Source organism: Bombina bombina, chromosome 3, assembly GCF_027579735.1.
Source record: "Bombina bombina isolate aBomBom1 chromosome 3, aBomBom1.pri, whole genome shotgun sequence".
NCBI classification, from domain to species: Eukaryota; Metazoa; Chordata; class Amphibia; order Anura; family Bombinatoridae; genus Bombina; species Bombina bombina.
Window position 1 is genome coordinate 42,113,367 of NC_069501.1, and position 21,265 is coordinate 42,134,631.

A 21,265-nucleotide genomic window follows, 5' to 3' on the forward strand; every position below is an offset into this window, starting at 1 on the left:
TACATTTGCAAGATGTCTCAATCTGATCCTGTCTCAGAAATCACTGTTGGAACCCTGCTGCCTGATAACAGTTCTACCAAAGCTAAGCGCATTTGTTGTAAACTTGTGGAGGTTATATCTCCTGCTGTGGTTTGTAATAGTTTTCATGATAAACTTTTACATGCAGAGAATGTATCCATCAGTAGTAGTTCATTACCTGTTGCTGTTCCCTCAACATCTAATGCACAAGATATACCTGTAAATTTTAAAGAATTTATTTCTGATTCTATTCAGAAGGCTTTGTCTGCCATCCCGCCTTCTAATAAACGTAAAAGGTCTTTTAAAACTTCTTATAAAGTTGATGAAATTTCAAATGACTGGCAACATGCTGAATTATCCTTCTCTGATGGGGATATATCTGGTTCAGAAGATCCTGCCTCATATATTGACAATGACAAATCTTATTTATTTAAAATGGAGTATATTCGTTCTTTGTTAAAAAGAAGTGTTGATTACATTGGATATGGAGGAAACTAGTCCTCTTGATATTAAAACTAGTAAACGTTTAAATTCTGTTTATAAACATCCTGTGGTTATTCCAGAGGTTTTTTCCAGTTCCTGATGCTATTTTTGATATGATTTCTAAGGAATGGAATAGGCCTGGTACTTCTTTTATTCCTTCTTCAAGGTTTAAAAAAAGTGTATCCTTTGCCAGCAGTTACTTTAGAGTTTTGGGAAAAGATCCCCAAAGTTGATGGGGCTATCTCTACTCTTGCTAAACGTACTACTATTCCTACGGAAGATAGTACCTCTTTTAAAGATCCTTTAGATAGGAAACTTGAATCTTATCTAAGGAAAGCCTATTTATATTCAGGTCATCTTCTCAGGCCTGCAATTACTTTGGCTGATGTTGCAGCTGCTTTAACTTTTTGGTTGGAAACTTTAGTGCAACAAGTATTGGATCATGATTTGTCTAGCATTGTTAACTTGATTCAACATGCTAATAATTTTATTTGTGATGCCATTTTTGATCTTATCAAAATTGATGTTAAATCTATGTCTTTAGCTATTTTAGCTTTGTGGCTTAAATCTTGGAATGCTGACATGACTTCTAAGTCCAGATTTCTATCTCTTTCTTTCCAAGGTAATACGTTATTTGGTTCTCAGTTGGATTCAATAATTTCAACTGTCACTGGGGGGAAGGAAGTTTTTCTGCCTCAGGATAAAAGACCTAAGGGTAAATCTAAAGCTTCTAACCGTTTTCGTTCCTTTCGACAAAATAAGGAACAGTAACCTAATTCCTCCCCCAAGGAACCTGTTTTCAAATGGAAGCCTTCCTCGAATTGGAATAAATACAAGCCATTTAAGAGATCAAAGCCAGCCCCCAAGTCCACATTAAGGTGCGGCCCTCATTCCAGCTCAGCTGGTAGGGGGCAGATTAAGATTTTTCAACGATGTTTGGACCAATTTGGTCCAAAATCAATGGATTCAGAGTATTGTCTCTCAGGGGTACAGAATAGGATTCAGAGTAAGACCGCCTGTGAGAAGATTTTTTCTCTCACGCATCCCTGCAAACCCAGTAAAGGCTCAGGCTTTCCTGAAGTGTGTTTTATACCTGGAGGCCCATTTATCAAGTTCCAAATGGAGCTTGAAGGGCCGTGTTTCTGGCGAGTCTAAAGACCGCTGCTCCATAACCCTCGCCATAATTCAACCCGATCGAGTATGATTGGGTTGATTGACATCTCCCTGCTGGCGGCCCATTGGCCGCGAGTCTGCAGGGGGCAGTGTTGCACCAGCAGCTCTTGTGAGCTGCTAGTGCAATGCTGAATACGGAGAGCGTATTGCTCTCCTCATTCAGCGAGGTCTTGTGGATCTGATCCGCACTGTCGGATCAGGTCTGCAAGACCTTTCATAAATAGGCCTCCTGGAGTTATCAGGGATAATCATGCCAGTTATGTTTCAAGAACAGGGTCTGGGGTTTTATTCAAATCTATTCATTGTCCCAAAGAAAGAAAATTCATTCAGACCAGTTTTGGATCTAAAAATTTTGAATCGATATGTAAGAGTATCAACTTTCAAAATGGTGACTATAAGGACTGTTCTGCCTTTTGTTCAGCAAGGGCATTATATGTCCACAATAGACTTACAGGATGCATATCTTCATATTCCGATTCATCCAGATCACTATCAGTTCCTGAGACTCTCTTTTCTAGACAAGCATTACCAATTTGTTGCTCTTCTTTTTGGCCTAGTGACGGCTCCAAGAATCTTTTCAAAGGTTCTCGGTGCCCTACTCTCTGTAATCAGGGTATTGGGGTATTGCAGTGTTTCCTTATTTGGATGATATCTTGGTACTTGCTCAGTCTTTATGTTCTGCAGAATCTCACACAAATCAACTAGTGTTGTTTCTTCAAAAACATGGTTGGAGGATAAATTTACTAAAAAATTTCTTTGATTCCTCAGACAAGGGTAACCTTTTTAGGTTTCCAGATAGATTCAGTGTCCATGACTGTGTCTCTTACGGATAAGATGTGCATGGATGTTTTAGGTCTCATGACTGCAGCATCGAACGCGATCCCCTTTGCTCATTTTCATATGAGACCTCTCCAGCTTTGTATGCTGAACCAATGGTGCAGGGATTATACAAGAATATCACAATTAATATCCTTAAATCCCAATGTTCGACTATCTCTGACTTGGTAGTTAGATCACCATCGTATTCTTCTAGGGGCCTCTTTCGTTCGTCCAACCTGGACTGTGATCACAACAGATGCGAGTCTTTCAGGTTGGGGAGCTATTTGGGGATCTCTGACAGCACAAGGGGTTTGGAAATCTCAAGAGGCGAGATTACCAATAAATAGTTTGGAACTTCTTGCGATTCTCAGGGCTCTTCAGTTTTGGCCTCTATTGAAGAGAGAACTGTTCATTTGTTTTCAGACAGACAATATCACAACTGTGGCATATGTCAATCATCAGGGTGGGATTCACAGTCCTCAAGCTATGAAAGAAGTATCTTGGATACTTGTTTGGGCGGAATCCAGCTCCTGTCTAATTTCTGCGGTTCATATTCCAGGTATAGACAATTGGGAAGAGGATTATCTCAGTCGTCAGACTTTACATCCGGGAGAGTGGTCTCTCCACCCAGATGTGTTTTCTCAAATTGTTCAGATATGGGGTCTTACAGAAATAGATCTGATGGCATCTCATCTAAACAAGAAACTTCCCAGGTGCCTGTCCAGGTCCAGGGATCCTCAGGCGGAAGCAGTGAGTGCGTTGACACTTCCTTGGTGTTATCAATCTGCTTATATTTTCCCGCCTCTAGTTCTTCTTCCAAGAGTGATCTCCAAAATCATCATGGAACAATAGTTTGTGTTGCTGGTGGCTCCAGCATGTCCTCACAGGTTTTGGTATGTGGATCTTGTTCGGATGTCCAGTTGCCAACCTTGGCCACTTCCATTAAGACTGGACCTTCTGTCTAAAGGTCCGTTTTTCAATCAGGATCTTAAATCACTAACGGCTAGATTTAGAGTTTTGTCGGTAATGACCCGCGTAGCTAACGCCAGCTTTTTTCTGGCTGCACCATAAAAATAACTCTGGTATTGAGAGTCCACATAAAGGCTGCGTTAGGCTCCAAAAAAGGAGCGTAGAGCATATTTAACGCAGCTTCAACTCTCGATACCAGAGTTGCTTACGGACGCGGCCAGCCTCAAAAACGTGCTCGTGCACGATTCCCCCATAGGAAACAATGGTGCTGTTTGAGCTGAAAAAAAACCTAACACCTGCAAAAAAGCCGCGTTCAGCTCCTAACGCAGCCCCATTGTTTGCTATGCGGAAACACTTCCTACGTCTGCACCTAACACTCTAACATGTACCCCGAGTCTAAATACCCCTAACCTTACACTTATTAACCCCTAATCTGCCGCCCCCGCTATCGCTGACCCCTGCATATTATTTTTAACCCCTAATCTGCCGCTCCGTAAACCGCCGCTACTTACATTATCCTTATGTACCCCTAATCTGCTGCCCCTAACACTGCTGACCCCTATATTATATTTATTAACCCCTAATCTGCCCCCCACAACGTCGCCTCCACCTCCCTACACTTATTAACCCCTAATCTGCCGACCGGACCTGAACGCTACTATAATAAATGTATTAACCCCTAATCTGCCCTCCCTAACATCGCCGACACCTAACTTCAATTATTAACCCCTAATCTGCCGACTGGAGCTCACCGCTATTCTAATAAATGTATTAACCCCTAAAGCTAAGTCTAACCCTAACACTAACACCCCCCTAACTTAAATATAATTTAAATCTAACGAAATTAATTAACTCTTATTAAATAAATTATTCCTATTTAAAGCTAAATACTTACCTGTAAAATAAATCCTAATATAGCTACAATATAAATTATAATTATATTATAGCTATTTTAGGATTAATATTTATTTTACAGGTAACTTTGTATTTATTTTAACCAGGTACAATAGCTATTAAATAGTTAAGAACTATTTAATAGCTAAAATAGTTAAAATAATTACAAAATTACCTGTAAAATAAATCCTAACCTAAGTTACAATTAAACCTAACACTACACTATCAATAAATTAATTAAATAAAATACCTATAATTATCTACAAATAAACCTAACACTACACTATCAATAAATAAATTAAATACAATATCTACAAATAAATACAATTACATAAACTAACTAAAGTACAAAAAATAAAAAAGAACTAAGTTACAAAAAAATAAAAAAATATTTACAAACATAAGGAAAATATTACAACAATTTTAAACTAATTACACCTACTCTAAGCCCCCTAATAACATAACAAAGACCACCAAAATAAAAAATGCCCTACCCTATTCTAAATTACTAAAGTTCAAAGCTCTTTTACCTTACCAGCCCAGAACAGGGCCCTTTGTGGGGCATGCCCCAAGAAGTTCAGCTCTTTTGCCTGTAAAAAAAAACATACAATACCCCCCCCACCATTACAACCCACCACCCACATACCCCTAATCTAACCCAAACCCCCCTTAAATAAACCTAACACTAAGCCCCTGAAGATCATCCTACCTTGTCTTCACCTCACCGGGTATCACCGATCCATCCTTGCTCCAAAATCTTCATCCAACCCAAGTGGGGGCTGGCGATCCATCATCCGGTGGCTGAAGAGGTCCAGAAGAGGCTCCAAAGTCTTCATCCTATCTGGGAAGAAGAGTAGATCCGGACCGGCAACCATCTTCTTCCAAGCGGCATCTTCTATCTTCATCCGATGAGGACCGGCTCCATCCTGAAGACCTCCACCGCGGACCCATCTTCATCCGGCGATGTCCAACTGAAGAATGACGGTTCCTTTAAGGGACGTCATCCAAGATGGCGTCCCCCGAATTCCGATTGGCTGATAGGATTCTATCAGCCAATCGGAATTAAGGTAGGAATATTCTGATTGGCTGATGGAATCAGCCAATCAGAATCAAGTTCAATCCGATTGGCTGTTCCAATCAGCCAATCAGATTGAGCTCGCATTCTATTGGCTGATCGGAACAGGGCTGGTAAGGTAAAAGAGCTTTGAACTTTAGTAATTTAGAATAGGGTAGGGCATTTTTTATTTTGGGGGGCTTTGTTATTTTATTAGGGGGCTTAGAGTAGGTGTAATTAGTTTAAAATTGTTGTAATATTTTTCTTATGTTTGTAAATATTTTTTTATTTTTTGTAACTTAGTTCTTTTTTATTTTTTATACTTTAGTTAGTTTATGTAATTGTATTTATTTGTAGGAATTGTATTTAATTTATTTATTGATAGTGTAGTGTTAGGTTTAATTGTAGGTAATTGTAGGTATTTTATTTAATTAATTTATTGATAGTCTAGTGTTAGGTTTAATTGTAATTTAGGTTAGGATTTATTTTACAGGTAATTTTGTAATTATTTTAACTATTTTAGCTATTAAATAGTTCTTAACTATTTAATAGCTATTGTACCTGGTTAAAATAAATACAAAGTTACCTGTAAAATAAATATTAATCCTAAAATAGCTATAATATAATTATAATTTATATTGTAGCTATATTAGGATTTATTTTACAGGTAAGTATTTAGCTTTAAATAGGAATAATTTATTTAATAAGAGTTAATTAATTTCGTTAGATTTAAATTATATTTAAGTTAGGGGGGTGTTAGTGTTAGGGTTAGACTTAGCTTTAGAGGTTAATACATTTATTAGAATAGCGTTGAGCTCCGGTCGGCAGATTAGGGGTTAATAATTGAAGTTAGGTGTCGGCGATGTTAGGGAGGGCAGATTAGGGGTTAATACTATTTATTATAGGGTTAGTGAGGCGGATTAGGGGTTAATAACTTTATTATAGTAGCGGTGCGGTCCGCTCGGCAGATTAGGGGTTAATAAGTGTAGGCAGGTGGAGGCGACGTTGAGGGGGGCAGATTAGGGGTTAATAAATATAATATAGGGGTCGGCGGTGTTAGGGGCAGCAGATTAGGGGTACATAAGGATAACTTCAGTAGCGGCGCTTTGCGGTCGGCAGATTAGGGGTTAATTATTGTAGGTAGCTGGCTGCGATGTTGTGGGGGGCAGGTTAGGGGTTAATAAATATAATATAGGGGTCGGCGGTGTTAGGGGCAGCAGATTAGGGGTACATAAGGATAACGTAGGTGGCGGTCGGCAGATTAGGGGTTAAAAAAATTTAATCGAGTGGCGGCGATGTGGGGGGACCTCGGTTTAGGGGTACATAGGTAGTTTATGGGTGTTAGTGTACTTTAGAGTACAGTAGTTAAGAGCTTTATGAACCGGCGTTAGCCCAGAAAGCTCTTAACTACTGACTTTTTCCTGCGGCTGGAGTTTTGTCGTTAGAATTCTAACGCTCACTACAGACACGACTCTAAATACCGGAGTTAGAAAAATCCCATTGAAAAGATAGGATACGCAATTTACGTAAGGGGATCTGCGGTATGGAAAAGTTGCGGCTGAAAAGTGAGCGTTAGACCCTTTTTTTAATGACTCCAAATACCGGCGGTAGCCTAAAACCAGCGTTAGGAGCCTCTAACGCTGGTTTTCACGGCTAACGCCAAACTCCAAATCTAGGCCTAAATTTGAAGGTATGGAAATTGAACGCCTAGTGGTTAGTCATAGAGGTTTCTCTGATTCAGTGATTAATACTATTTTACAGGCTCTTAAATCTGTTTCTAGAAAGATTTATTATCGAGTTTGGAAGACTTACATTTCATGGTGTTCCTCTCATAAATTCTCTTGGCATTCTTTTAGAATTCCTAGAATTTTACAGTTTCTTCAGGATGGTTTGGATAAAGGTTTGTCTGCCAGTTCCTTGAAAGGACAAATCTCTGCTCTTTCTGTTTTATTCCACAGAAAAATTGCTAAACTTCCTGATATTCACTGTTTTGTACAGGCTTTAGTCCGTATCAAGCATGTCATTAAATCAATCTCTCCTCCTGGAGTCTTAATTTGGTTTTGAAGACTTTACAGGCTCCTCCATTTGACCCTATGCATTCTTTGGACATTAAACTACTTTCTTGGAAAGTGTTGTTCCTATTGGCCATCTCTTCTGCTAGAAGAGTTTCTCAATTATCTGCTCTCTCTTGTGAATCTCCTTTTCTGATTTTTCATCAGGATAAAGCAGTTTTGAGGACTTCATTTAAATTCTTACCTAAGGTTGTGAATTCTAACAACATTAATAGAGAAATTGTTGTCCCTTCTTTGTGTCCTAATCCTAAGAATTCTTTGGAGAGATTTTTACATTCTTTGGATGTGGTGAGAGCTCTGAAATATTATGTTGAAGCTACTAAATATTTCAGGAAGACTTCTAGTCTATTTGTTATCTTTTCTGGTTCCAGGAAACGTCAGAAGGCTTCTACTATTTCTTTGGCATCGTGGTTAAAGCTTTTGATTCATCAAGCTTATTTGGAGTCAGGTAAAGCCCCGCCTCAGAGAATTACAGCTCATTCTACTAGATTGGTTTCCACTTCTTGGGCTTTTAAGAATGAAGCTTCAGTTGATCAGATTTGCAAAGCAGCAACTTGGTCTTCTTTGCATACATTTACTTAATTCTTGCATTTTTATGTATGTGCTTCTTCGGAAGCAGTTTTTGGTAAAAAAAAAGTTCTTCAGGCAGCTGTTTCAGTTTGATTCTTCTGCTTATGATTTAAGTTTTTCCTTTTATTTATGAGAATAAACTTATATTTGGGTTGTGGATTAATTTTTTTCAGCGAAATGGCTGTTTTTATTTTATCCCTCCCTCTCTAGTGACTCTTGCGTGGAGTGCCACTTCTTGGGTATTGCTATCCCATACGTCAATAGCTCATGGACTCTTGCCAATTACATGAAAGAAAACATAATTTATGTAAGAACTTACCTGATAAATTCATTTCATTTATTTCATATTGGCAAGAGTCCATGAGGCCCACCCCTTTTTTATGGTGGTTATGATTTTTTTGTATAAAGCACAATTATTTCTGAATTCCTTTGTTGATGCTTCTTACTCCTTTCTTTATCACCCCACTTCTTGGCTATTCATTAAACTGATTTGTGGGTGTGGTGAGGGGTGTATTTATAGGCATTTTGAAGTTTGGGAAACTTTGCCCCTCCTGGTAGGAATGTATATCCCATACGTCACTAGCTCACGGACTCTTGCCAATATGAAAGAAATGAATTTATAAGGTAAGTTCTTACATAAATTATGTTTTTCTACTGACACCAGTCTCTTGAGTTGGGGTATTGTCTGGGATTTGAACAGAGCACAAGGAGTTGGTTTCCTCAGGTTACCAATACATTTTCAGTTTACCAGTTCTTCTGGAGAAGGTTTATTCCAGTTTGTGCATCTATGACTTGCTTCACGTTTATACCTTATGGTCTCAGAGTCATAGCTTAAAATCCAGCTATTTCACTAATAAGTCATTCAGATTTCTCCAGCTTTCTCATGAAAATCTGGTTATGCAGACCTAAACTGAATATAAGGGGTTGATTTATTAATTGTCGAGTGAACATGATTTGCTGTAGTGAAATGCTTGTGCAATGCCGCCCCCTGCTCACTGGCGGCCAATCAGCCGCTAGCAGGGGCTGTCAATCATTCGGATCGGGATGATATCAATATGTGGCGGACAAGGCAAGCCTTACACAATGGGCCTCCGAAGCAGCATCTGCTGCTTAATTAATGGAGCCCTAAGTCTATATAATTTTTTTTTCTTTTTCCTTTGGCTCAATTCCTTCTCAATTGTAATGGCCCAGTGATTGATCTCTTGAATCATAAAATACGTTTTTGAACGAAATAGTTGAGACCTTTTTCTTTAGGCAAGGCAGCCTGTAGCAAGTTAATGTATTTTTTTCACCAGTTTAAAAAAAAATTATTTCCTGGTTTGATAAACATTTTTTCCAGTATTTTTCAGAAATGTCAGGACTTTTTGTTATAAAAGTTTCTTATAAGGTCTCTCACATTCAGATGTTCTAAATCTATTCAAAGTAAGTCTATTAGTTAATTGATTTTCTCTTCCTAAGAACCTTATTGGTTTTAAGAGTTTTTCAAACTCTCCTTTTGAACCTATAAATTGTTATTTTGAAAGTGATTGTTTTTTTCTTTTTGCAAGATTTGCTTATTTTTTCATGTGAGATTCTTTATCTAATTTTCTATTAGGATAAGGAATTTTCTTTGTTTTTTTAGTTACGACATTGTAGTTTCTTTTCTTTGTTCTATTGTTCAAAAAAGTTATTCTCATTAGTTTACATTTACAGTTGTTACTTTAGCTTTCTTGTTAAAAGCTTTTATTTAAGGGCAATTATAATTGAAAAATGACTCACTCTATTTCTTTAGAGCATGTAATTTTAAGACTATTAACCCTGCAATGGGGTTACAGACACAGTAGAAATACTGCTTGAGATCCCCGGTGCACTGCTGGTACCGAACGGAAAACACTGCTGATCTAATCAGCAACTCTAGTTGCACACCTCTACGTAAACCAATCAGGGAGAGCTATAAATAAATCACTAGAATTTAAGGATCAAGTTACAGGGACACAGGAAAAATAAATAATGAAAGTATATTGCAAAGTTATTTTACTGCATATAATTAAAAAATGTATATTATAATAATAAGTATTTAATGTCCCTTTAAATGTTCATTTGCATTATAAATTCCGCTTTTATAGGTGAACAGTTTTATTCTTTATAAAAAAATGAGGTAAACTAATTTGATAGGTAAATGATTGAAGAATAGTAACGCTAACCTTGATTTTTTGTGATATAACTGCCATTTGGTTTTCAGCACTTTCTTTAGTTTGTGTCTCAGTATTCTTTCCTTATCAAAGAAACTGGAAAAAAACATGGAAAGACAAATTTCAAGATGGATGTTGTTCCACTGATCATGGAATCTAACACACATTGTCCCTTTTAAAAGAGCAAACTGTTTACTTAAACAATGTGTTAGAATTGATTTCACTTGAAACGTTTAGCACCTTTTTGTACAAAATATCCCTCTAAATTGTTTGAGAAATATTTAGACAAACTTTTTGATATTCTTGCTCTTCAAATCAGGTATTGCAACCTGCACCATCAAAACAGTCTACCACAATGTTTAATTTACTTTTATTTGCAGAACACAATACATGGGATGAACTTTTGTCCCTCACAGAAAATGCAAGAAGTTATATGACTGATAACTATTTTAGCTCACACTTCTTCATAAAATAATGCAGAATTTTTTTGAAATGAGCAAATATACAATGGATTCCCTGATATACTTGCTCAATTGCTGATAAAACATAAACATTAAATAAGAACATACACTTGCTTTTCTAATGTTAGGTTCCACACTTCTTGATTGAAGTTTCTCTACTGTAAATCTAGAGGCATCCAAAACTTTGTTGTATGCACCAAATTATATAACCAGTTCCCCTTTTTAGACTGTACACTTAAAGGGACATGAAACCCAATTTAGTGAATACAATTTTAACAAAGTTTCCAATTTACTTCTTTTAGCAAATTTGCTTTGTTATTGTGTTATTCTTTGTTGAATCTGGAATAGTGGAGCCCATATCTTCAGAAAGATATAAATAAACTAGAAGCTGTCCAAAAGAGGGATACTAAAATGATACATGGTCTAAAAATATAAAACGTACAAAGAAAGACTCTATGATCCAAATATGTATAGTTTAGAGGATAGAAGGGAAAGAGGTGACATGATAGAAACCTTCAAATATATGAAGGGACTTAAAGAGACAATCAAATCTAAAAAAAAACTTTCATGTTTCAAATAGGGCATGTCATTTTAAACAACTTTCTAATTTACTTGTATCACAATATTTTGCTTTGTTCTCTTGGTATTCTTAGTTGAAAGCTAAACCTAGGAGGTTCATATGCTAATTTCTTAGACCTTAATGGTCGCCTCTAATCTAAATGCATTTTGATAGTTTTTCACCACTAGAGGGCATTAGTTCACATGTTTCATATAGATAACATTGAGCTCATGCTCGTGAATTTACCATGGAGACAGCTCTGATTGGCTAAAATGCAAATCTGGCAAAAGAACTGAAATAAGGGGGCAGTCTGCTGAGGCTTAGATACAAGGTAATCACAGAGGTAAAACATGTCTAATTATAACTGTGCTGGTTGTGCAAAACTGGGGAATTGGTAATTAAGGGATTATCTATCTTTTAAAACAACAAAAATTCTGGTGTTGACTGTCCCTTTAATAAAGTAGTAAAGTCTTGCTAATGTATAACACTGTTGTAAAACTGCTGTCATCTAGTGCTCTTGCTAATGTATAACACTGTTGTAAAACTGCTGCCATCTAGTGCTCTTGCTAATGTATAGCACTGTTGTAAAACTGCTGCCATCTAGTGCTCTTGCTAATGTATAGCACTGTTGTAAAACTGCTGCCATCTAGTGCTCTTGATAATGTATAGCACTGTTGTAAAACTTCTGCCATCTAGTGCTCTTGATAATGTATAGCACTGTTGTAAAACTTCTGCCATCTAGTGCTCTTGATAATGTATAGCACTGTTGTAAAACTTCTACCATCTAGTGCTCTTGCTAATGTATAACACTGTTGTAAAACTTCTGCCATCTAGTGCTCTTGCTAATGTATAGCACTGTTGTAAAACTTCTGCCATCTAGTGCCCTTGCTAATGTATAGCACTGTTGTAAAACTTCTGCCATCTAGTGCCCTTGCTAATGTATAGCACTGTTGTAAAACTTCTGCCATCTAGTGCCCTTGCTAATGTATAACACTGTTGTAAAACTGCTGCCATCTAGTGCTCCTGCTAATGTATAGCACTGTTGTAAAACTGCTGCCATATAGTACTGCAGACATGTGTACATTCCTGAACTTACCATCCTGCTTTTCCACAAAGGATGACAAGAAAATTAAGAAAAAATAATAAAGGAAGAAAATTGAAAAGTTGTTTAAAATGGTTTTCTCTATCGGAATCATGAAAGAACATTTTTGAGTTTTATGGCTCTTTAAAGGATATTTTGATCCAGGGAATTCATGCTTCGCCCTGTGAGGATTAGTGAGTTCACTGGTAAATGAGCTTGAAGAGTAATTATGATGGCTTGCAACAGACATGCGACTGCCTTGTTCCAAGCCTTGGTTTGTGTTGGAAACCATTGATTGAAAGAGGGGAGAGACGGCAAATTGTTTGTGAAAATAGCTGCTAGATGTGTTTTCAGGAATTACAAACAAGACTTTCTGCTTCCCAGACTCTAGTTGTCGCATGGTTTTTGTATATTTGTTGTACTATGCAGGTTTGAATGTGACATCCCAAGACTTTGTGTAATGACATTGTTCCCTCTCACTCCTCTGTTTGCAGAAGTATTGCCCGGTGTTATCCTATCATTTAATGTCTTTATCAGATACATGTATTGATACCATCATGTTTCCAAGTCGCTTTTGTTTGTGCTTTATGTAACAGATGTGATCTGGTTTGGTAAATGTCTTTAAGTGTAGTAATTGTTTCTGTTAAAAGGACTGTTCTTAACTTAAAAAGGCAATACATGCTTTTATTGATTAAAAGCAATTGGTTGCATCTTATAATAGCAGTTGCCTAAAAAACATATAATCCATGCAAACACACATGAATTCATTTGTCACGTTCATTATGTACTGTAACGTAAACTGATTTATTTGTTAATGAATACAAATACATACAAAACAGTAACAGATTAATATATGATGAATAAAGAGCTACCCTGTTTCTCCAACATTGGTGTGTCCGGTCCACGGCTTCATCCTTACTTGTGGGAATATTCTCTTCCCCAACAGGAAATGGCAAAGAGAGCACAGCAAAAGCTGCCCATATAGCCCCCCCTCTGGCTCCGCCCCCCAGTCATGCTCTGAACAAGTTGCATCTCCACGGGGATGGTAAAGAGTATGTGGTGTTAGTTGTAGTTTTTTATTTCTTCTATCAAGAGTTTGTTATTTTAAAATAGTGCCGGTTTGTACTATTTACTCTACAACAGAAAAGTGATGAAGATTTCTGTTAAAAGAGGAGTATGATTTTCCCACGCAGGACTGTTGAAACCAGAGAACTTCAGTTGGGGGGAACAGTTTGCAGGCTTATCTGCTACAGGTATGATCAGTCATATTTCTAACAAGACATGTTAATGCTAGAAGACTGTCAGTTTTCCCTTAAGGGGTAAGTAAGCCATTTTCTTAGACTTATAACAGATTAAGGCTTATTATTGGGCTCTATACTGGTTGACACTATTGTGGGCTAAATCGATTGATTTATTTCATGTTTGGCAGTGTTTTTGAGTATGTAAAAGCACTTTTGGGAACGTTTTTATTCGCCTGGCATTTAGTTAGACTACTATTTCTCTCAGAAAGGCCCCTTCACTCTGGTATGCAGAGGAAGGAGGCCCCGTTTTTGCGCCTCAATTGCGCAGTTTACTTCCATGGCAGTGCATGCAGCTTCATGTGAGGGGTCTTGTGGCTTCAAAAAACGGACTCAGGAAGGTTTATTTCAGTGCTGAATAACTCTCAGGGAAGGTAAAGAGCCGCAGCAAGGCTGTGGCTGTGATTGTAGTGTACTAAAATTGTTAAATTAAACAAATAGCTCCGGTTTGCTCATTTTAAGGGTTAAAGTCTTGAAACTTGGTGTGCAATACTTTCAAGGCATTAGGACTCTGGGGTATTTTTGTAAAAATCGGACATTGCCTTCATTGTTTTCCAACATATCAGAAATAAAGTGTGTCTGTTTATTATTTAAAGGGACAGTAACGCTTTTCTTTAAAAACGTTTTTATTGCATTATTAGCCTGCCAAGGTCTGTCTAACATGTCTATACCTTCAGATAACTTATGTTCTGTGTGTATGAAAGCCAAGGTGGTTCCCCCTGTTAATGTATGTGCAAATTGTGTCATAGCGTCCAAACAAAGTACGGATAGTCCTGACACATTGAATAAGATTGCCCAAGATGATTCTTCTAATGAAGGTAGTGGGGATAGTTCTTCATCCTCTCCTTCTGTGTCAACACCAGTTTTGCCCGCGCAGGCTAGTACATCTAGCGCGCCAATGCTTGTTACTATGCAACAATTAACAGCAGTAATGGATAATTCTATAGCAAATCTGTTATCCAAACTGCCATCCTATCCTAGAAAGCGTGATAGCTCAGTTTTAAATACAGAAGATGAGCAGGTTGGCGCTGAGGACAATTTATCAGTTGTACCCTCACATCAATCTGAATTGGTAGCGAGGGAGGGTCTATCTTAGGGGGAAATTTCTGATTCAGGAAAAGTTTCCCAGCAGGCAGACACTGATGTCGTTCTATTTAAATTTAAGTTAGAACATCTCCGCGCCCTGCTTAAGGAGGTGCTAACTACTCTCGATGACTGTCATTCTCTGGTAATTCCAGAGAAATTGTGCAAGATGGACAAATTCTTAGAGGTCCCAGTGCACGCTGATGCCTTTCCGATACCCAAGCGGGTGGCGGACATAGTGACTAAGGAGTGGGAAAAGCCAGGTATACCTTTTTGTTCCGCCTCCTATATTCAAGAAAATGTTCCCCATGGTTGACCACAGAAAGGACGCATGGCAAACGGTTCCTAAGGTGGAGGGGGCAGTTTCAACATTAGCTAAGCGCACAACTATTCCTGTTGAGGACAGTTGCGCTTTTAAAGATCTTATGGATAAAAAATTGGAAGGATTGCTAAAAAAGATATTCAATGCGCTCCTGGTGTGGCCTCTCCTAGCAAAGGCCAAATTCATAAGGTTCCAGTCGGACAACATGACGACTGTAGCGTACATCAATCATCAGGGGGGAACAAGGAGTTCCTTAGCGATGAGAGAGGTATCCAAGATCATCAAATGGGCGGAGGATCACTCCTGCCACCTATCTGCAATTCACATCCCAGGTATGGACAACTGGGAGGCGGATTATCTGAGTCGCCAGACTTTTCATCCGGGGGAGTGGGAACTCCACCCGGAGGTTTTTGCCCAGTTAACCCAACTATGGGGCATTCCAGATATGGACCTGATGGCGCCAAGGTTCCTCGATACGGATCCAGATCCAGGGACCCCAAGGCGCCACTAATGCGTCCACCAGTGTCGCCTTGGGGTCCCTGGATCTGGATCCGTATCAAGGTCGTTCAACCTAGCTTATGTGTTTCCACCGTTTCCTCTCCTTCCCAGGCTTGTAGCCAGGATCAAACAGGAGCAGGCCTCGGTGATCCAAATAGCCCCTGCGTGGCCACGCAGGACTTGGTATGCAGACCTGGTGAATATGTCATCGGCTCCACCATGGAAGCTACCTTTGAGACAGGATCTTCTGGTACAAGGTCCGTTCGAACATCCAAATCTAGTCTCTCTCCAACTGACTGCTTGGAAATTGAACGCTTGATTCTATCTAAGCGTGGGTTTTCAGATTCAGTCATAGATACTCTGGTTCAAGCCAGAAAACCTGTAACTAGGAAAATTTACCATAAGATATGGCAAAAATATATCTGTTGGTGTGAATCCAAGGGATTCACTTGGAGTAGAATTAAAATCCCTAGGATACTTTCCTTTCTCCAAGAAGGTCTGGATAAAGGTTTCTCAGATAGTTCCTTAAAAGGACATATTTCTGCTCTGTCTGTTTTGTTACACAAACGTCTGGCAGCAGTGCCAGATGTTCAGGCGTTTGTACAGGCGTTAGTTAGAATCAAGCCTGTTTACAGACCCATGACTCCTCCTTGGAGTCTAAATTTAGTTCTTTCAGTTCTTCAGGGGGTTCCGTTTGAACCCATGCATTCCATAGATATTAAGTTACTATCTTGTAAAGTTCTGTTTTTGGTTGCTATTTCTTCTGCTAGAAGAGTCTCTGAATTATCTGCTTTGCAATGTACTTCTCCCTATCTGGTATTCCATACAGATAAGGTAGTTTTACGTACCAAGCCTGGTTTTCTTCCAAAGGTCGTTTCCAACAGGAATATCAACCAGGAAATTGTTGTTCCTTCTCTGTGTCCGAATCCAGTTTCAAAGAAGGAACACTTGTTACACAATCTAGATGTGGTCCGTGCTTTAAAGTTCTATTTAGAAGCAACAAAGGATTTCAGACAGACTTCATCTTTGTTTGTAGTGTATTCTGGTAAGAGGAGAGGACAGAAAGCTACTGCTACCTCTCTTTCTTTTTGGCTGAAAAGCATCATCCGATTGGCTTATGAGACTGCCGGACGGCAGCCTCCTGAACGAATTACAGCTCATTCTACTAGAGCTGTGGCTTCCACTTGGGCTTTCAAGAACGAGGCTTCTGTTGATCAGATCTGTAAGGCAGCGACTTGGTCTTCTCTGCATACTTTTGCCAAATTTTACAAATTCGATACTTATGCTTCTGCGGAGGCTATTTTTGGGAGAAAGGTTTTGCAAGCCGTGGTGCCTTCCGTTTAGGTAACCTGGTTTGCTCCCTCCCTTCATCCGTGTCCTAAAGCTTTGGTATTGGTTCCCATAAGTAAGGATGAAGCCGTGGACCGGACACACCAATGTTGGAAAAAACAGAATTTATGTTTACCTGATAAATTTCTTTCTCCAAAGGTGTGTCCGGTCCACGGCCCGCCCTGGTTTTTAATCAGGTTTGATGAATTTCTTTCTTTATACACTACAGTCACCACGGCACCCTATAGTTTCTCCTTTTTCTCCTAACCGTCGGTCGAATGACTGGGGGGCGGAGCCAGAGGGGGGGCTATATGGGCAGCTTTTGCTGTGCTCTCTTTGCCATTTCCTGTTGGGGAAGAGAATATTCCCACAAGTAAGGATGAAGCCGTGGACTGGACACACCGTTGGAGAAATACATTTATCAGGTAAACATAAATTCTGTTTTTCCAGATGTATTCGTTATGTCACTGAACTCAGGACAGAATAACGTTTGCTCCTTTTATTTTCATTTTCTTGGGTTTTTATAGAAAGGAAATTTTACATTCCTAGTATCAAGATTGGCACATCTGATATACTTCTACACAGACCAGCCAATAAGATGTCATTGTGGGTGTTGTAGGAACAATACATTAAAATCCTGAGTATTCATTTTAAGTGCTAATGAATTTGTTGCCACTTTACAAATATCTCTTTCTGGTATCTCTATTGACTTTCACAGTCTCTGTAACAGTGTAATATTTGAAGTAAGTCATTAATGTTCAAGTTGTTTAAAGGTTTGTATTGTGATCCATTAGAAGAGTTACACAAATGTACAGGTCACACTCACAATGAATTTTTCATATTTGTATACATCTAAATCTGTCAGCTAATAAATTCTGTGTGCTCTTGTGCATGATTTTTGAATTTAGCAAATTCAGCAGTGCAAAAAAAACTTGTATAGTTGTTACTCACCTTAAAGGGCCATATTACCCAAATGTTTAAACACTTGAAAGTGATGCAGCATAGCTGTAAAAAGCTGATTAGAAAATATCTCCTGAACATCTCTATGTAAAAAAGAAAGATATTTTACCTCAAAAGTTCCTCAGTAGCCACCTCCCATTGTAAAGGATTTCTAAGCAGCATATTAGTATGTCTGTCCCGGGACAACTGAAAGGATGAGCATCGTGAACTCTCATATTATTTCACCAATCAGGTAAAGGAAGCTTACTATGAAATCTCATGAGAGTTTAGTCAAATCTCATGAGATCACAGTAACAGTTCATGACCTCAGCACTGCTGATGCCGATTGGCTGCTGTTCATTTCTTCATTTTTTTATTTTTTTTTTACCTGCAGTTGGGAGCAGTTGAGTATAACTTTTTACACAGAACTTACTCTGCTGAGCTGAGGAGATTGTGAGGTAAAATATCTTCCTTTTTTACATAGAGATGCTCAGGTGATATTTTCCTGTCCGCTTTTTACAGTTAAACTGCATCAGTCTCAAGTGATTTAGCATATGAGTATTATGTCCCTTTAAGTTAAAACCTGATGTCTAGTTATGTTGTATACAGTCTGGATAGCTTTCAGAGAACAAAGGAGATGCAGATTTTCTATTATTTAACATTAACCTGATCCCAGTTCAGTCAGAGGTGTAGTATGCAATGATTTTATGTTGGAGCATTTATTTCTAGTCTCCTGGATGGGATAAGGGCAATTTATCTCCATGCCAGATAGGAGAATTATTAAAGTGATGGTGAACGTTGTATATAATGCTTAATTAAGATACAGTGTCTGGTATAGTTATACTTTACCATCACTTTAACATTACAGTCTCCTGTGCCTCTGGAAGTCAGATTACACACACAGCGCACACTACACATACACATGTTCAATAATAATACAATATAAAACAATAGGAAATTAAATGCAGTTTTGAGCTCTTAGTCAAACATTAAAAAGCTTGAACATTCTTATATTAAAGGGGCATTAAAACCCAAATAGCATTCCAATTTACTTATATAATCTAATATGCTTCATTATTCAGATATTCTTTGTTGAAGAAATAGCAATGTATATGGGTGAGCCAATCACACAAGGCAGCTATGTGCAGCCACCAATCAGCAACTACTTAGCCTATTTAGGTATGCTTTTGAACCAAGGATATCAAGAGATTGAAGTAAATTAGATAATAGACATAAATTGGAAAGTTGTTTAAAATTGCATGCTCTTTCAAAATCATGAAAGAAAAAAAAAATGGGGTTAGTGTCCCTTTAAACTACTCACCCCATAAAATATAATACATTTTAATATTTAAATTGGGAGTTTAATTTTTTAAATGCTGATGCTTTTTAATGTTTGATTGTTAGCTGGCATTAAAAAATGTTTTTTTAGTTATTGAATTATTATAAAGCATTTTGCAGTGGTATCTCTATTATAAGACGTGACCAAGCACTACAGATCAAAATTGTTTAAAAAAAAATGATTTGTTTTATGTACCCAGCTTTTGCTAATTAAGAATATTGATTGCAAGGCATTTGTAGGTTTATATTTTATACACTCATTGTTCTTTTAGTTTCATTTCATGTTCTGAATTTGCATTGATACCTCAGTACAATAAGGTTGCCTTTTAAGATATTGGGCTAGATTACAAGTGTAGCATCAAACCTTTGCTCCCGAGCGATAAGGGGTATATTGTCAGGGTTTGCGCTCGTCGGGATTACCGCTGGTTTTACGAGTTGAAAGTAAATGCTAGAATGATTACTGCGACCTTAGAGCTCTGGTTAACTGTTTTGCAAAACTAAAAAGTTGCACGAAACACATCAAAAATACATTACAAAGTAAGTTACACTCATAATAACACCATCTAATAAAAAATATTCAAAAAAATTGGAAAAAATGTTATAAAGGCTCAAAGATAGGAGGTCTCAGGTAGGGTTGCCACCCGTCCCTTAAAATACAGAACACGTATAAGTTACACATGCTGCAGGGTGTGCAGTGAGGAATATGAATAGTGCTGTGCAGAAACACAATACATGTTCCTCCTGCACACCCTGCAGCATGTGTAACTCATAAGTGTCCAGGAAAATATGGCTGAGGTGGCAACCCTAGTCTCAGGTGTTGGGGGGAAAAGCAGCCAAAGGGCTTTACCATAGAGATACATACATATACATGTATAAAGATGTGTGTATTATATACAGTATCTCACAAAAGCGAGTACACCCCTCACATTTTTGTAAATATATTATTATATCTTTTCATGTGACAACACTGAAGAAATGACACTTTGCTACAATGTAAAGTAGTGAATGTACAGTCGGTATAACAGTGTAAATTTGCTGTCCCCTCAAAATAACTCAACACACTATTAATGTCTAAACCGTTGGCAACAAAAGTGAGTACACCCCTAAGTGCAAATGTCCAGTGCGGTGTTAGTGCTCAATAGCAGTAGTACTTTAGTGCTCCATTTGTAATCTAGCCCATAGTTGTTTGGTGGTCTTCCCCATGAAAAGATAATGTATTTAAAGGGACAGTAAAGTCATACTAAGACATTCATGATGCAAACAGAACAATGTTATGCAACTTACCAATTTACTTCTATTATTTAATTTGCTTCCTTCTCTTGTTATCCTTTGTTGAAGGGTTTATCTAGGTACGCTCAGGAGCAGCAAATCACCTGGGGACTAGCTGCTGATTGGTGGCTTCATATAGATGCCTATTGTCATTGGCTCACCCCATGTATTCAGTAAGAAACCAGCTACTCCTTCAACAAATGATACCAAGAGAATGACTCCAATTTGATAATAGAAGTAAACTGGAAAGTTGTTTAAAATTGTGTGTTATATCTAAATCATGAAAGAAATAATTTGGTTTTCATGTCCCTTTAATTCAGCAAGTCAAAGCCATCTTTCAAATTTTACTTAGTAAAGCGCAAACCCACAGACAAATAAATAGCTAACATGGTAATGATGTCAGATCTTTGTCAAAAGGCTTGATGGTTCACTTGTTCTTGTCCTTTTGCAATACGTGGTTTCTGTAGCATTAGGTTACATTTCCAGACGGGCAATGCTTCAGCAATTACACGGAATCAGTACATTCTCTAATGACGAGTACCACTGTTCTGCAAACACGTGGGCAGATAAAGGTAAGATGTAAATGTTAGCACTGTGTGTGATTTCCTCTTTTTAGTGTTTCTGTTGTAGCAGTGTATTGTTGTTTAGTGAGTCTTGTATTAGTAAAGAAAGAGAAACAGAAAAAAAATGTACAGTAAGTTTGTTATAATAAACAAGTCATACAAAACAAAATCATATCATTCTTAAATGTACATTTCACAAAATAGGGGACTCATCTCAGTGACTTATATTCTAAGACCCTGGCTTATATCCTACAAAAAATACCTTAAATTGTAACTTTTAGCACATTATTTAATGAAACTAT

The 21,265-nt window shown here is 37.9% G+C and overlaps 1 protein-coding gene across 1 annotated transcript in view; it reads left to right on the top strand.

Annotated features, from left to right (window-relative positions):
- The window catches only part of STXBP5L (syntaxin binding protein 5L), a 1,275,950-nt gene that overhangs the window by 1,149,284 nt on the left and 105,401 nt on the right, over positions 1-21,265 (top strand). Inside the window, exon 22 of the mRNA XM_053705139.1 lies at positions 20,868-20,972. Within this exon, the coding sequence (XP_053561114.1) occupies positions 20,868-20,972 (105 nt within the window). The remainder of the gene's footprint in view (positions 1-20,867; positions 20,973-21,265) is intronic.